This window comes from Sparus aurata, chromosome 21 (assembly GCF_900880675.1).
Source record: "Sparus aurata chromosome 21, fSpaAur1.1, whole genome shotgun sequence".
Lineage (NCBI taxonomy): Eukaryota > Metazoa > Chordata > Actinopteri > Spariformes > Sparidae > Sparus > Sparus aurata.
In genome coordinates this window covers 32,734,228-32,753,021 of record NC_044207.1, presented here as the reverse complement: position 1 = coordinate 32,753,021, position 18,794 = coordinate 32,734,228, and the positions used below count along the sequence as shown (strand labels likewise).

Sequence of the window (18,794 nt, the reverse complement as noted above, 5' to 3'; positions counted from 1 at the left end):
GAGAGAGATACCAGCCAGACAGTGAGGCCATTTTAATTCTCCCTCTCTCCTTGTGGACAGGTGCTGGAGCTCAGAGCGGCGACCCAATCCCTGGTGGCGGGTTCTTCACTTCTCAGTTGCGTGGGTGTGCAGTGTCACGGGTGATATTATGATATTTTGGTTTGTTTCTACCTCCTCTTTGGTTTCAGCCCGCCGTGGCAAGCCCAGCTCTGTCCATCCCTTTTTTTTGGCCCAGTGATTAATGTGAGATGGCTTGGTAAATTTTGAAACTAAAAAAAAACCCATTGTACAATAAAAGTATTTCTATATTTTGAAAACTGTCTCCTGCCCAGTGGTGATTTACGAACCTGTGTGATCTTATAGTCTCCTAGCAAAACAGTAACTACTTCCTGTGGCGAAATTCCCCAGGTGGCGTTGTTCGGCAACACTCACCCCTAGCTTCCACCTCGCCACATTAGGTAGGTGGTACGTGTTAAAGTAACATCTACATGGTTGGCAGGACCCAAGGTTTCCCTGCAGAACATTGCCCAAAGCATCACACGCCTCTGCTGGCTTGCCTTCTTCCCATAGTGGATCTTGGTGCCATGTGTTCCCCAGGTAAGCAACGCACTCAGCCATCCATGTGATGTAAAAGAGATGGGATTCATTAGACCAGGCCACCTTCTTCCATTCCTCTGTGGTCCAGTTCTGATGCTCACGTGCCAATTGTTGGCCCATTCGGTGGTGGACAGGGGTCAGCATGGGCACCCTGACTGGTCTGTGGCTTTGCAGCCCCATACGCAAAAAACTGCAATGCACTGTGTATTCTGACACCTTTCTATCAGAACCAGCATTAACTTCTTCAGCAATTATAGCAACAGCAGCTCGTCTGTTGGATCAAACGACATGGGCAAATCCTTCGCTCCCCATGTGCATCAATGAGCCTTGGCCGACAATGACCCTGTCGCCGGTTCACCACTGTGCCTTCCTTGGGCCACTGCAGAATGGGAACACCCCACTAGAGCTGCAGTTTTAGAGAAGCTCTGACCCAGTCGTCTAGCCATCACAATTTGGCCCTCGCCAAATTCTCATACAAACTACTATTTTAATATATGACACAAATATATATGTAACACCATATCATATTATTTAAAATAAATTTTCTTGCTGCTGTTCAGACGCCACTTGATCCCAAAATCTCCCTGTAGAGTCAAAGTTACAAAGACTTTGTGAGCAGACTCACTGATCACATATCATCTGCTGTCATAAACATGATCTTTACTTCATTCACTCGTCTCTCCTGATTGAAATCTGCTTTAAATGGAATAACAGCGTCAAACCAAAGCAGGCAAATGTCAGTGTGTTCCTTTAAGAAGCTGAAGGAACAGTTATGATACATTTCATATTATCTGAAGGGATGTTTGTTCTGTTCTGTGTGTTCTAACTCTGAACACTTGGATCATTTTCACCATGAAACACTGTTGGAAGAATGACAACATGTTGCAGCTGTCTCAGCAGACAACACATGTGTGACATTACATGTGTCTTTACGCTGTTAGATCGCTGTCACACCAATAAATCAGCTCTTCCACCACGGCTGTGTGACACATTTCAAACTAAAGCTGATCACATGCTGGATTTCTGTGTTTGCTGCTGGTGCTGACATTAAACATCACAGAGAAACACCACCACCCTGTGGTCAGTCACGGGAAGTGCAGGAACATCCACGTGATGCTGATGACGGTCGCCATGACGACACCATGACGCTTCGCCCTCTTATTTTACTGGCGACAAACCCACAGTGACATCTAGTGGATAAAAAACACACAGCAGTAGATGAGGAGTATTACTGGCATTATTGTTGGGACTACTTCTAAAAATACTTCACATACTTTTTCTGCTGCAACTATATTATGAACTATATTATTACTATATTATTCTTCACAGAAATGAAATGATTCAGTGAAATGACAGAAATGTAAGGGGACGTTTAAGGCTTCAAATCACAGTGGAGGAGTTTTGTGGATTTGTCCTTTTGTCTTTCCATCACAGCTGTTCAACAACAGATAACAGTCTGTGCTACTAAATTCACCACCAACCTGAATGTGTTGCTGCTCACATGAATGTGGGTTTCTATTTCTATCACACGGCAGCTTCAGCCGAGCCGTCGATCGGCAGCGGCGGCCTTATCTGTGAGCCGCAGGGGCTGATGGGAGCTCTGAGGACCTGTTAGAAACCACGTGGCCCTCGTCTGATCTGGCAGCTCGTCCTGGTTTGGCCTCAGCTGCGTCAGAGCGCCACTTCTCCCCAGGTTCACCAGAGGAAACACCACTGCACAAAATGCTTTTCCTCCCAGCTGCTGCTCTGTGCTGTCTGTGTTCAGGTGAGTGTTTCCAGCCAATCAGGAGCCAACAAAGTCCACCTGGAACAAACACTGTCACACTGACCTTCACCTATCTGTCTGCTTCTCTACAGCGCTGGTTGCCATGGCAGCACAGCTGATTCAGGAGGATTTAACATTGACCAGGAGAGTTGATGGAGACGTCTCCTTCAGCTGTCGAGGAACAGACCAGTGTGACAGCAGTAATAATGTTTACTGGTACCAGAAGAAAGACACAGAATCTTTCAGAAGGATTCTGCGTATTGACAAGACCAGTTGTAACACAGAGCGCAGGTACAATCATCCTCAGCAGGATGATTTCTCAGCTGTGAATAATCAGAACGGCTGTGAGTTGAAGATCCAGAAAGTAAAACTCCTTCATTCAGCCACCTACTACTGTGAGTGTTGGAAAAGATCCCCACAGTGAGAAATGATGCGAGCAGCCTGAACAAAAACCAACAGATGAACAGACGTCAAACAGTGTTTGTGACAGGAAGAGAGCAGTAAACCACAGCCCAGGTTCACATGTTTCACCTCCATCTCAGCCACAGTCACAAACACACTGAACTGAGGGATTTATTTCATATTCTATTTATTTATATTTTCATCAGATATTCCAGCAGGTTTATTGTTGTTTCACACAGAGAGGAAAAAGGAGACAAACACAAACACAGTGAGAAAATAAAGAGGAAAATAATGAAGTTACAAACTCAAACATAATCCAGATGACTCAGTAAAACAACAAACATATTTCAGAATATTTCAAAAAAATGATCTCAAACATTATCAAATATTTACAGCCCAACGTCCTGCTGCTGAATAAAGTCCATCCGTCCCTCACAACACTAATGTGCTCTGAATGAAAACACTTCCAGCAGCACTTGTTGTTTAACACCTTTCAGCACATTTCACCACAGCATTACACTTTAGGACATTTCAAAAGACTGACCAATTCACACATTGGACACATGTCAGCTCAGGACTTTGTCCTTCTAGCAGCGGCTCATTAGGACGCTCATCTTGTTGGACACATTTCCATCAATTTCCTGTGGATGTTTATGCTTCCAAGAGGATGAACCCTAACATTCATGGTGACCTCCTGACCTTTCCTCTAGCGCCATCATCAGGACAAAAGTGTCTCCGACTGACACTTTAGCATCTGGAAGGTTAACAACTTGATTTGTAATCAACAGACTGAAAACTTTAAAGAATGAAACACTTTGTAACATTGAAAGCTGCACAAATCAATATTTTATTTGAACGGAGGAAATGAATAAAATAACTTTGTGTCATTAAGGGCTGACTGGTCACTGGGTGGACCAGGAGGTTTCGTTAGCCCCATTCACGCTTCCCTTTGAGTGCAGGAATCATGCGCAGATTTTCTGCATCGTCCTCTGTGTGAAGGTTTCAGATGTGGAGAAAGGAGACAGTTTTACTTGTCTTTGATCTGCCTCCTGAGGTAGAATCAGAGGTAGTATCAGAGCAGCAGCAGAGGAGAGCCAGCATCTGTGAGAATGGATAAGCAGGAGTTGCGGAGAGGTGGCATGTCAGTCTGATTGTGTTCACAGTCTGATAACTAAACAGATAACTCATCAAATAAAAGAGAAATAGCACGCATAGCAATGTTACAGGACATAACAACAGTAACATAGTCACTGGTCGTGTCTTTGGTAACTTACATGAGTAAAAAATACAGCAGTTGTACATGGAAACGTGTCTTTCCTCCAGTCTGTCCTCATGTCTGTCGAACCAACTTTTTGTCACATTTCTGCCAGAAGAACAACGTATGTCTTTAACTCACCATGTGTTTGTCTCTTTCAATGTTGTGTTGTTGTAATTACTCTTGTCACGGTGACAGTCAGCCCTCTAGATAGAGACTTCAGGGAAACTTCCCCCAGAAAACAGCCTCCCTCCCCACAAGTGACAGTGTCAGAGAGGGTCCTGTTTACTGATGGCGATTATATAATTATGCAATTAAGGGTAAAAAAAACTAACTCTAACTAACTATCTTTCCAGGATGTTTGGTGGGCCAGGATCGCAATCAAACCACATTATAACATCATCCATATGATTGTAAACAGTCAGCTGGTTTAGAGTGACAGAAGGACACCAGGGGAAACACACAGGTCTGTACGTCATGTCGTGTACTGTCGCGCCTCTTTTTCATATGCAGCGGCAGAGTGCTGTATGAATTTACACACTGGTGCTGCTTCACGCCGGAGCTGCTTGGTTCAGTGTGAACAAACAAATGTGAGGAAAAAGCGAGAAGAGGGCTTCTGCGAGGTGGGCAGGGCTTGGTTTTCGCTCATTTGTTTTGAAACAGGAAACAAAATGGTGTCGTGCTGGTAACAAAGGATCTTGGTCTAAAATGTGTTTGTGAAAAAATTTGAGGTGAGAAACAGTTGATGTAGCAACAGAATTTGTTTAGATGTGATCCGCATCGTCTTGTTTGACAGATAAACAGAGAGACTCAATCCACATCTGTGCTCTTTGTGCTAACGTTAGCTGGTACAGGAGCATGTTGCTGCCGCAGCAGCTCTCTCATTGGCTCGTCTGTGTGTGTGCTTTGTGCTACTTGTTTAGTGGCTGAACGAAAGTCTGTCACTGCCGCTGCTGCTCGTCGTTCTGTGGCTCAGGGCCTGTGGATAGTGACCACAGCACATGGTTATCGCTAACCAAACCCAACCACCTCATGTTTCAGTCACATAAGAGAATAGCTGACATCATCATCATGAACATGAACAACAAACACGGCTATTGGCTGCACTTCCTCTGCCAGGGCATGTGAGCGGAGCGGAGCGAGCGGGGAGCGGAGCGTGCAAAATATAGTCGGAGCGCAGAGCGGGTTTTAATCCAAAGGCCATGGTTCCGTTTTGCTCCAGTTCCGTTCCGATATCGCTCTCCACGAGTCTAGGGCATGCACAAGTCCACACAGACTCACGTGTGCCTTCAAGGGTTAGCCTATATCAGAGGTCATTCGTTGAGAGATGAAGTTTCTTAAAATATTTCGAAAAGCAAGCAGACAGGTCATATGGGTGCAATGTCAGGAATTGCTCCCTCTTTTAAATTTGAGTGAGCATGGAGCGATTTCACCAGAGCTGAATGAAATTTTAGGTGAGCGGAGAGCGGTCTGTGAGCGGAGCTGTCTGGTATGACTTTGAGCGATGAAGCGAAGGAGCAAACAGCCACGTAAGCGGGGAGCGGAAATTCTCGCCGCTCAGTTCCGCTCACATGCTTTGTTCTCTGCCATTCTTATTCCACTAGCTCGCTAACAGATTTAGCAAAACATCACTTGGCCCTGTGGAAGACTCCGGTCTTCCACAGGGATGCAGTGATGCAGAGTGCAAAGGTCAGAGTTTGAGCAGACAGACAGTTACGTATGTAGAGAGACAGGAAGTCTGTCCAATCATCACATACAGGTGTAGGAACACAAGCTTTTGTCTCTGCATCTTAAAGTGGTCTAATTTCGGCCATGATTACCTTTAACCCAATTTGACTCCTTTTTCCAGCATATGGGACTGAAAGCCCCCATATCCTGGCCTGGGAAATTCCTCTCCTCTCCACAGAGTGGGAAGATGTTGTTTATCTTGCTATAAACAGATCACCAGAGATCTACTTTAGTAATTTACAACGACTAAGCACATCTCGTCTGTTCCTCTTCCTCCAAAGAAGATGAACCCCTGTTCCTCAGGTCAAACAAGGTCAAGCCCGATGGAGTTTTCTTTGGTCACACCAAAAGGAAGAAGGACTGGTTTCTAACATAGATGTGGTGATTTAAGATGTTTTACTAATCTACGTTTCTCTTCCTCTGGAACATTCTCCAGTGGGGGAAGGCTTAATGGGAAACCTAATCTATGTGTTCTTCTCCTCACATGTCCAACTGTTATTTACGACCGTTGTTGTTCCTGGGTCTGACATACCAATCCCCCTTTCAGCCTTCTGTTCTCACCCAAATTCAAATATGTCCTAAATAACTGATAAACTACAATTCCAACTTCTTAATTTTAGCAGATTCCAAAATTAGAGTAAGAAGGTCATTCAGCAGATCTTTCTTATGTTATTGTGAAGCCCAGATGAAGTTTATTACTCAATAAGTTTGAGGTCAACAGAAACCCCCTCCCCTTTGTCGATGGAGGAGAGATTTGAAGATCATCATTCCTTGTGTAATACTTGTATTATTTACCAGTTAAATGTCTGATATGTTTTGTTAAAGATAGAACTACACGGAATATGTATATGTCCTTGGTTCTACTGTGTATTGTATACCTTATTGTCATATGTTGTATACTTAAGTGCTTCATGTCTTAATCAGGTTACAATTCTTTTGAATGACAAATGATCATTATCATGTTGCATCTTTTCACGAAGGCAAAAATTCGACTTTTAAGATGGTGAAGTTTTGGGAAGGTTAAAACACGATTTCAAAACATTAATTCCAAAAGTATAGTTAGATTAACTTCTTGGGAGCCTCAACTCAGATCACAGGAGGTGTGACACTGTCAGCCGGGCCCCCCTGCTGCAGGTCATAAAAACAGACACTCTCCTCTTCTCCCTCTCCTTCTTCTCCTTCTTCTCTCTTCTCTTCTCTGTTTTTCATTTTTATTTTATTTTATTTTTAAAGTAATCTTTACTTTTATTTTTGCAACAAGCTCTAAGACAAGCGAACTGAATCCCTACTTTAAGTGTTTTACTTTAATTCAAGTTTTTAATAGAACAAATTATTTTCTTTTTGATTTTATACTGTTAAAGTATCACCGCCTGATTCAGAAGAAGTTGAATTAGTTTCAGAATCAGAACTTGAGTACCACTATTTGAAACCACCAAGAAAAGTCTTTTTCAAGACTGTGATCATCTGACGAAGAACGTTGCAGTCCATCGTCTGCCTCAGAAGCCGTGCAAAGAGTCAAGAGACTTTGTGTGTTCCTAGCCGAGATCAACTCTGCCCCCAGCGCTCCCAAGGCGAAAAACCCGTTGGGCCTTCGGACCAAGAGTCCCTCAACAGAGTACCGGCCTTCCCTCTGGCTACTGGACAGACGTGCCGTGCCGTGGTCCAACCCAGAACTCTCAAAGAGACCAAGCTTCAGTGACTCCTGACTCCCAGACAAAACAGGCTGAACGTCTTCATACAGCTGGATCCACACACGTGAGAATGAGTGGTGTCTAAAGTTCTGACTTCTGTCAAAGTTCTAACTTCTATCTTATGAACTTAAGAGAATTAATATTAGGGTCTCATAGTATTAAAAATTACTCCCGTAATATTTAATATATATATAACCCGACCCTTAACTTTACCATCTGCCGACGGTCACACGACTTTATTACTTTCCTAATTACAGTCTTTACCTTTTCCGTTATCTGTTGTTCGTCTAAAATTGTCATGTCCTTTATTTTACCCCAAATTATTTAGTCAATAAACATATAATCGTTTGTCTTTGTCTGGAACTTAATTTTAATATGGAGAACCGATGGATACGTGCAAAGAATTCACTACTTCAGAATATTGAGACTGAATAAATTGATTTTGAATGGACTCTAACTGTCCAAGCCAACTGGTGCAGTTAGGTGTTTGAAATAATGTCCTCTGGATTATTCCAATAACTAAACACGGAGGTGGTGCCCCTTTACGAGTATAATATTAATTGCCAGTGATTAATAATCATATATGTATCAAAGTAGTGTGTGAGCAGTGTCTCCTACATTATGTATTTATGGTGCTGCCCATGTCAGGACCACCATACTATCCTACACAGGTCAAATAAACCATTGGAAGGGCTTATTAGAGGCCTGCCGCAGCCGCATTTGTCAGAGCGTTTGATTTATTGATTTCTGTCAGGATGTTCACAGATTTTCTGTAAATATAACAAAAACATTTTCAAGAATAACTGATCGACCCATGTTTGAACAGGAAGCATTCAGAATCCTGTCAAACTGACAGAATGGCAGGATTCAGAGGAACAATGGTCCAGAGAGAGTCAAAGAAAACAATCAAAGGTCAAGAAGATCGTTGTAACCTGGGTTATAGCAACAATATTTAGACATTTGTATTTTGTGTGATTTGCCAACACAACTGTGTGAATACATGTTGTTTCTGGGCTGTCGTTATCAAAAGCGTCAGCATGTAGCTTGGTGATGAAAGTATTCTGCGGAGGCAAGGCTGGGTGGAATGATACAGCAATCTTTATTGAAACAGATCTCAAACCTGCGTCCGAACCAGTGTGGCCACACCCTGGTGTTCACCAATAGCTGGCAAAGTTCTGCCCAAAGCTGCCAGAAATCCTTGCGTGCCTTCGATCTTAGGAAGTCTACAAGTAACCACCCCACTTTCTCTGCCTGTATGGGCCTTTTTAAAGTCCCTTTGCAGCTGAATAATGACTCCGGGGTCCCCTGAACCTGGAAACCCAACACTGTCCACATTCCTTAACTCAAAAAGGAGAGGCAACTGGTCATAGTTAAATCTTAACTAAGTTAAATCATAGTTTGGAATGTGTTGCTGTCTGACACCTCAAACAAATTCCAGATTTTTATAACAATTTGTCAGATATAATGAAACGTTACGTTTTAACTACAAACTAAACTCTCAGGCCTTTTTTCCGAAAAGTATATTGGTGAGAAAATAAGTTTTTCCTTATATACTACTACACACTATACTATACATAGCATACTTCTATTTTACATGTCATCAACATTTAACATTACTGAAAAGATTATAAGTGATGTGACCTGTTGAGAAAGTTAATCAATTATTTTTTTTTATGTATTATTGCACATTATCAGGCCCAGTGCCACTGTCCTTTATTAGCTCTAACATGTAGTTACCTTTACATCTAAAGGTGTCTTGAGGGTGAACTCATGAATGTCGACCCGTCTGTTGATGATCACTGTGTAATGTTCATCCAAACTGTACAAATAGTTCACTGCAACATGACAATATCAGCTGCCTTCATTTACCTGAGTCACCTTAGACATCATCACAACAGTTGCCCCCCTGAGAGATTTGGCAGGAGCTGCCACTGGAGCTGGTGGAGCTGTCAGAGTCAGGAAAACAAGAGGTTACAGAACCACAGCCACAGGAGGCTGATTCAGCACAGGAACTGGAGACAGCTGCAGCTCAGCTCAGACAGGTTGCTGCAGAACAGGAACAGAGGACTGCTGCAAGGCAGAGCAGGAGGCCGGCAGCTGGAGGTCTGGACGGGGATCAGGAAAGACCGACGGTCCGGCTCTGGAGCCAGTCTGCTGACCCGCAGACAAGGAAGCAGGAACAGGTGTCGACTGGGCCGCCGACTGAGGACCAGGAACTGGTGGACCTGCTGGTGGAGCTAGATAACAAGTCAGAATCAACAAAGTCAATGAAATGAAGTTCATCCTCTGGGGACCAAGAATGTCTGTAGGAAATGTCATGTCAGTCCATCCATCCATCCTTTGGTCCAGGTCCAATCCATGTGGACTAAAGTAGTGGAGCGACAGACATCAGCATCCACAGAGCAACACTGCTAGTGTGTCTAAAAAGACAATAAAAGAAGAGACAGTCATGTTGATATGAACATTAGAGAAAAACATCATGGAGCTGAAACATGATCCTGCTTCATCATTTGGACTCGTTCATCTCAGCCGACACGTTCAACAGCACACAGGTTTTTGTATTACTCTTTCTCACTGTGGGGGGATACGAGGTATAACTACCCGATCTATGGCTCTGGAACTAAACTGTTTGTAACAGGTAAGAATAAAGCTTCATTTTCCTTCAGTTGTTTTATTGAACAAGTGTAAAATGTGTTTTAATGAGTTTCTGCTGCTTCAGGCTTTACATGTTAGTTTGTTCATAATTAGTAGAGAATTCCTGCAGCCGTGCAGCTATTGTTCCATAAAAAAGTTCATAACTCCTGAAAAGATGTTTAAATCTCACTGCACAGCTGAAGTTCTTCTTTATGTCTGCAGGAGATCAAACTGATTCATAGAGAAAAAGTTTGATATTGACAATGTTACAAATATACAGTATTTGATCCTCTCAGTAATTCAGCTCCATCTCTTGTTTTTATAAAACAACATCATATATGATATCAAACATCATTTAATATATGTCAGTAAATGTATTTGAAAAACATATAACTTTAAATATGTTGTAAAGGATCATTAATAATTCATTATTAAATGGTCAAATTTTTTTTTATATGATGGTACATATGTCTTTTAGTGTGAGATATATTTATACATGAAGACAAACACAACATGATATTACAATAAATATAAAATGTGGATACTAACTTACATGTTTTAACAGATGATGTGTTTGTAAGTTTAAACACCTTTAATGTTAATATAAAGATAAATCGTAAATGAAGTCAAACATGATTTAAAAAATTTCAGTCAAAATATTTTGTAAACATATGATGATAAATATTGTCTATTAATACTGCACATATTGTGATGTCATTGAGACATATTTTATTTCTTTAACATTATATTACAGTAATTAGATTATAAATTAAATTCACTATGATAAATTTAAATGGTAAAACTGCAACATGACAGTTTTACTTTATATGATGGTACATTTTTCAATGTAAAATATATTTATACATGAAGACACAAAGATACTGAATATGACAACAAAATAAATATGAAATATACTCATCATACTAAAATATAGGAAACATTTTTTTTAAAAGGATGATATAAAATGGAACATGAAAAAATATGGTTTTAAAATAATTTAAATAATATATTCATAAATAATTTCAAAAGGTAAGAGTAAATGTTTTTGCAGTGTGTGATATAATATAGTGATTTCAATGGAGCATATTATAATATACTGATTTATGTCATATTATGTAAATTTTGTATGTCAGATTTAGATAATCCATACGTGAAGTTCCTGTCAGAGATAAATAAAGTCTCAACCTTCTTAATATTATATTACAAAGCAGTAGTTGTTCATATTTGACGTATCTGAACATTTGAATCTAAAAAAAATGAGAGAAAAGTTTCTGAAATTATTTAAGTACTGATTTGTTTTTCTTTAGTGGCTGAACTAAAGTACATGCTGGTACATCTGTAAAATGTATGAATTAACCACGTCACATTAAATATGTTTTTATTACAACATGTGTAACACATGTAATAAAAACATATATTTAATGTGACGTGGTAAATTGATACTTTATTATGAAACATTCCTTTTTTTTATCAAATTATAATAAGTTATGTTTTGTGATGTTTTTTTCATATAAAAATGAATTTTCCTGCAGGTACCAACAAAGTTTTACCTTCTTTTTCAAATTAGACATATAAAAAGATGTATTTGTAATTGTGTGTAGATATTAATGAAAAACATTAAATTATAGATATTTTTTTTCAAATACCTTATGGTGGTGAATATTTATAATATGTGGTGGATAATGTAAACATTAAAATGTCAGCGCGTATTAAACTTGAGGGTAAATATGTCCTTTATTATAATCTGTCTTTTATCATGACACAGATGAAGATTTTCCATTGTATGAAAATATGATGTTATATTATTATTAGTAAGAGTCATAATAATGATGAATGTGCACATTGAAAGAAAGAAGTGCTAAACACATAATGTTGTTTGTCCCCATATAACATATGATGACATGACATGATGAGTGTGTTTGATGTGCAGGTGAATCCAGTCTATGTGTTGAACTTTGTGCTGTATTGATGAGTAGTTTAGTGATCCATGTAGTTTCCAGGATCACACTGAATGCAGTGCAGTGCTGGAAGCTGCTGTTGACTGTGTCAATGTGTGTCTGCGCTGCTTGTTGCTGCTGTCAAGCTTCAGATGAGCAGGTAGTGAAGCCCGTGGTGAGCGTGTACCCAGCAGCATCCAGAGCCCACATGGAGGGGAGGAGCTCCCTGCTGTGTGTGGCCTCAGCCATGTTTCCTCCTCTGGTCAAGTTCTCCTGGATAAGACAAAAGGAGGATCAGGTGGAGTGGCTCCCTGCTGAGGGAGAGCAGCTGGAGCTCAGTGAGTCGGGATGTGCCGCCACCATCTTGCAGCTTGATCAGGACGCTCTCGACACGTATAAATACCGCTGCTCCGTCCAGCACGAGGGAGGCACAGAACAAGGTAATGGGTGTGTTGCACCGAAGAAAGATGGAAAGAATCATTTGACCTGGCCATGACTCTGACCTGCACTTGGGTTGCCGAGTCACGTGAGCACTGACTGTGCTGCAAATTGAAAGTGGGGGATGGTTACTGATGTGGATCTCAGGTCAGAGAGAGAGTGACAGACCTGATAATAAAGCTTTGTTAGCTGCTGAGGATGTTCATAAATTATCTTAATGTCAAGTCTGGTAATTTATCTGATCAACCGCTGCTGTTGCTGCTGTTCAGTGTTCCTCCTCATACCTAGACTGTTTGACATTGTGCTGAAATTCACTGACCAATAATTAGACATATTTTCGGGCATGTGTCACTATTTAATTGAAGTGTAACCTCTTTTACTTTTCTAATGCATAATCACAAGTAGGTAATAATGTGTCATGTTGACCTGCTGCTGTAAGTAGTAGTGTGCAGGCTGCAGCAGGTGTTTGTCCTTCTCTGTCTGCTGCAGCTACATGTTTCAGTTGTACAGGGGCGGCTGTGGCTCAGTGGGTAGAGCGGGTCGTCTAGTGATCGGAAGGTCACGAGTTTGAATCCCGGCTCCCCCTAGTTGAATGTCGAAGTGTCCTTGAGCAAGATACTGAACCCCAAATTGATGAGCAGTTGGCGCCTTGCATGGCAGCCTAAAGCATCAGAGAATTTAGAATAATGTATCTGATACACTGCTGTGTTATTAATACTGTTGTTTTTATTATTACTTAATGTTCACTTAAACCTTGTTGCTAATTAAAAACAGGTCTTAGTCAGATTAAATGAAGCTTATTTGTACAGTGCCTACTTTATATGAGGTAGAATGACACAACAGACTTCATGCAGTGGTGTAACAGTCTGGATGTACTGTATGTTTGAATACAGCTGCAGTTCAAACAACAAGCAGAAGCATCACATCCAGCGCACCACCTACCTCCATCGTAACACAGCCTGCAGCAGGTGAGTTCTGCTAATTATATGTTACTGTGTTCTTTGTCTCCATTACATAAAACCATTGTAAGATTCACAGAATGTCAGGAAATCTCTGTACGCAAGGGACAAGAAAGAAAACCAAAATTGGAGGGCCGTGATGTTCAGACCTCAGACAGCACTGCATTAAAAACAGATACAATTCTGTGGTTGAAATCATACGTCTCTGATCTACTGCTGTGATGTCATTATTGTTATTGTTATTATTGTTATTACTATCATTATTACTTAATGTTACAGTTATACCTTGTTACTAATTAAATACAGGTCTTAGTCAGATTAAATGAAGCTTATTTGTACAGTGCCTACTTTATATGAAGTAGAATGACACAACAGACTTCATGCAGTGGTGTAACAGTCTGGATGTACTGTATGTTTGAATACAGCTGCAGTTCAGACAACAAGCAGAAGCATCACCACCACATCCAGCAAAGTGCCCACCTCCATCGTAACACGGCGTCAAGCAGGTGAGTTCTTGAATTACATAGACAATCACTGACAATAGCACCATTCTGAAGAGACGTACTCTGTGTGTGTGTGTGTGTGTGTGTGTGTGTGTGTCAGTGTCCTTCCAGTCTCAGTGCAGGGTGAAGCTGCTCTGTGTGCTCTACACAGTGCTGATAGTGAAGAGTCTGGTGTACTGCTGTGGACTCTCTCTGCTGAGGATCCTCTGAAACAAGGGACCGTCCACCAACTGCTCACATGCTGACTGACTGTTTTCTGCTCGCCTTTTCTCACCATCAAATCTCATCAGTTCGTCTCATTGATCACTTTGATCAGCACTCACAAATGTCAATGTTCATCTTTTGTGGTTGGTTGTAAAATGTATCTTTTGATGCACAGGTTAGATTTAGTCATCCTACATATATAAATACATATATACCAGAGGGGAACCCTCAGGGCCTTCTAGGTATTCAGTGAAGGCCTAAGAAAAAATATTGAAATAATTTTGTGTACTCAAAATAAATGTATTGAATTATATATTATTTACTTATTTATTTGTTTTTATTCACTAAAATAATATGAATAATGTGTAGATTAGGCTATTTTAAACTTGGATTCACTTGTCTTGGCACACAGTGGGTTAATATAACAGAACGAGAAATGGACCAATCACAATTTTTCTTCTGTTGGTATCTGGGTAAATTACTCTCCTCGCAGGGCCTTCGGTAGCAGCACTGAAGGCCCGTGTAATTCAAGTGAATGTGACATGAATTTGACATTGACAGGTGTCTTAGCCAATCATATTTCGCTGAGGTGGGGGCGGGACCATTTCACGGCATCTTCCGGGCATTCGCGAATACCTAGCATGAACGTATATAAGCAGGACGACCCGCGAAGGTTTTCAGCGAGGGAGTGAAGAGAAGAACGAGCAGGAGACAAATAGAGCGTATGAAATGGCGGCAGTTAGTAGTGAGGAAAGCTGTATGATTACTGGATTTATTGAAACTCCATTTTCAAGATTGCCTTGTCAGGATAAACTTGAAATTGTCCGGAAAGTTCGACCATCACCCGCCTTGCCAGGGTTGGTGCAATCTAGCAAGAGCTACCAGAGGCATTTTCAAGCTAGCAGCTAACGTTACAGCCGCTAACGTTTCCCCTGGCTAACGGGCAGCCCGCGCACCAACAAGCTGTGCTGCTGGGACTTTCTGCTTTTCAATCCCGTCAACGGGCCCGGTGCAGCGCAGGATTCAATAATTTGAGTTGCTTGACCAAAGCAGCTCAAAAACATCCCAGCTGGGCTGTATGACCAGTCATTGCACACATTGTTAAAAAGGATCGCAGGATGGACTTCATATTCATTTGGTGAGTAACTTTTTCAATAACGTTAACCATAATAACAGGCCCTGCTTTATCTAGCCTTTTATTTCTTACTGTAAAGGTGCCACAGCTGTGCATCAAATTAGATAGACCATGAATATTATTGGTTTGTTAAAGCAACAAAAAATAGATATTCAAAATATTCAATACACATGTACCTCTTACTAATATTTTAAGTTTGACGGAATATAAGCATGTTGTGCTTAGAGCATAAGCTGAACCGAACAGGATGAATTAATGTGTGTGTGCATTTTCCAGGGGGCTGAATGTGATGTTTGAAGACCAGCAGAGGACCTTACTGTGGAAAGCAGGTAGGGAAGAAATTACTGTCTGCACCTTGTTGCTTTGCATTTGTTCAGTTGCCAGGTCAAAGGAAATGGACTCTTAGTTAGACTGTGATTAGCTCTACAGGCTGTGTTGCTTCTTGAAGCAGTTTGGAGATAATGTATCATAATAGAAACATTAAAATGGCTGTGACTGCAACTGTGAGCATCTGTATGTGTGAGTGGTCAAGGTTTCAAAGGAATGTCGAAGCCCAACCTGTCGAAGCAGGAGACCAGTGGTCTGACATGTGGCCTGCGCATCCTGTTTCGTATGAACACAAACAAGATTCGCCAGAACGCCTGGGAGGAGGTCCAGAGACGACTGCTCAAGTAAGGAACAAATGGGACGTGTTCATATCCCACTGCAGCATCACTGCGACTGTTGACCCTTAAGTGGTAGTGGATTGGTAGTTAGTGGATATGAGAATTTCACCTTTTCAGCTACCTCCATTGATATCTAATACAATTTCTAAGTAGATGCAACACTCTTCTCATATTGTTCTGACACTCATCATTGCAGTTAACTTTCAGTCCTCCTGTGACGTATAACAATCTGCCCACAGACGATGACTGATATAAATGAGATTTAAGTGCCTAAAATTGTTTTTTTTCTGTCTCACTCTCTCTCTCTCTGTCTTTTCCCACCTCTACTCTCAGGTCAAAGCTCATGTGTCCAGATACTACCCTCTGCTGTGTGAGATCATGCAGTTCGACCTGATCCCTGAGCGCTGGGCTGTTCTAAGAAAGTTTTATCTGCACGTCGGCCTCGTGATTCACATCGCACAGCTACCTGAGCCCAAACCAGAACCTCAACTGCCACATACTTTCATTCCAGCTAAACATACAGTACCAGTCAAAAGTTTGGACACACCTTCTCATTCCATGGTTTTTCTTTATTTTTATTATGTTAATATTGAAGACATCAAAACTATGAAGGAACACGTGGAATTATGTAGTAAACGATAAAGTGTTAAACAAACCACAATATATTTTATATTTTAGATTCTTCAAAGTAGCCACCTTTTGCTTTGATGATAGCTTTGCACACTCTTGATATTCTCTCAATCAGCTTCAAGAGGTAGTCACCTGGAATGGTTTTCAATTAACATATGTCAAGAGTAATTTGTGGAATTTCTTGCCTTCTTAATGTGTTTGAGACCATCAGTTGTCGTTTCTCTTTACTAAGTTGAGTGGTTCTTGCCATAATATGGATTAGAATCGTAGTCAAATAGGGCTATTCACTGTATATTATCTTTATTGACAGACTCAGGGTCCATGTATAGAACCTGAGTTCTATACAGGGTCCATGTATAGAACTGTGTACCAACAGTACCTCTGCACAACACAACTGATGGTCTCAAACACATTAAGAAGGCAAGAAATAACACAAATTTACTCTTGGCAAGACACACCTGTTAATTAAAAACCATTCCAGGTGACTACTAAAATATAAAACATATTCTGGTTTGTTTTACACTTTTTTTGTTTACTACATAATTCCATAAGTGTTCCATCATAGTTTTGATGCCTTCAATATTAATCTACAATGTAGAAAATAATAAAAATGAAGAAAAAACGGAATGAGACGGTGTGTCCAAACTTTTGGCTGGTTCTGTAAATGCAAAATAAGTCAATATGATTTGCTTGTATCATTTGTTTTCACAAAATCATCCAATTGTTTTAGATGTCATAATTAGATGTAGTGATGTCATATAGCCAGCTTTGTGTGCCTTGTTTTACTGAATGGCCTTTGTGTGTTGTGAAGTTATTTAGGGCAAAGAAACCTTTAAGACCCGGCAATTAATTTTTGTCCACTGTGGTTAACATGACACTGGGGCTTTTATTTCAAAAACCATGCATGCGGTTTATTTGAGTCCTACTGTCCTGTGTAAAGCACATCCTGGGCTTTCTAGTGATGTAACACACAAGGAGGTGTGGTCAACAGAGCTCATCTTCTGTCTTTTCAAAATGGTGGGAATTGCAACCAACACATTTTATGCCAGTAAGAGAGTTAAGTGATCAAATTTATACAGAAATAATGTTTGTTTATCCTGAGGATGTTGTTCTTTATTTATGAGAGTCTTAACTATACTATATTAAGATAGAAGATTAGAAGTGTATGTTAATGTTAAGCCTTCCAAAATACTTTTTTGGGGGGACAGTGGGACTTGCTTCTTCTCATTTCCAACCATTTTCCATACTTCAGGAAACAGATTCTTTAGGGAGAGTAAGACATTGAGCTGTCAGTGAATGAGGAGGAAGAGAGCAAGGCAGTAGAGCAGATTTTGAAAGGAAAATGCATTATTTTATCATTACCAAATCGTGCCTTGTAATGTACTTTTTGTGGAAAAAAATGACCCTGATGTCCTCTACAAGGGACAGGTTATAAACAATAAATCAATAACATTTTTGAGAAAATCATCTTCGTGATATGTTTATTACAACAATTAATTAAATTATGTAAAAAAAAATGATTTTCTTCCCGGTCTCAGGAGGATATGCTGACCTTGCATGTCACATGTAGGGCTCTGGCTATTATTTTTATTGCTTTGTTTGATTGTTTATTGCCAAGTGTGGCCCGATGGTCCTAGTGAAGGCCCAGGGTCCAGGGCCACGGTTCGCCACTGATATATACACATATATATCTGCAGTGACTGAGTATAAATTCTGTGCTATAGTGTTATTTTCATCCTCTAGTTTATTTCCACTTTGAATTGTGACTTGTATAATAATAGAACATGAAGCTGAATCATTAGCTGTCTGCTAGATATTTGATTGTTTTAGTATTTTTCTCTTCTTGTCTTTCTTTTTAATACATTATGCAGAGTGTGGCAGCTTTGTTCAATTCTTTCAGTGTAACATTCTCAATAAAGTGTAAAATCACAGCGTGTGTTTTGGAAACAGTCTTGTTTTTATGGATTTCAGTTTGTCTTCAGAGCAAATCATCAGAAACAGAATCAACTTCATGGACCATGTATGTTGACGCCTACAAGTCATTTGAGTCTGGTTGTAATTAGCTCTCAATATACTTTCACACAGCAGCAAGAACAAATGTAGAGGAAGATGTGAATATTAGCATACAGCTAAACAAGGACAACAAAGCTAAAGAAAGAGAAGCAAACAGAAACATATAGCTATTATATACAAGTCAGTAGGTGTGGCTGTGCCACCAGGTTCAGTGCTGAGCCCCTTTTATAATTGTGTC

At 40.4% G+C, this 18,794-nt stretch overlaps 1 protein-coding gene across 1 annotated transcript in view; it reads left to right on the top strand.

The window, feature by feature from the left end:
• LOC115572075 (uncharacterized) overlaps nucleotides 1-18,485 on the top strand; it is a 37,908-nt gene extending 19,423 nt beyond the window's left edge. Inside the window, exons 6-9 of the mRNA XM_030401872.1 lie at nucleotides 13,341-13,415; nucleotides 13,832-13,912; nucleotides 14,010-14,322; nucleotides 18,219-18,485. Of these exons, the coding sequence (XP_030257732.1) occupies nucleotides 13,341-13,415; nucleotides 13,832-13,912; nucleotides 14,010-14,119 (266 nt within the window). The 3' untranslated portion in view covers nucleotides 14,120-14,322; nucleotides 18,219-18,485. The remainder of the gene's footprint in view (nucleotides 1-13,340; nucleotides 13,416-13,831; nucleotides 13,913-14,009; nucleotides 14,323-18,218) is intronic.
• The last annotated feature ends 309 nt before the right edge of the window (nucleotides 18,486-18,794 follow it).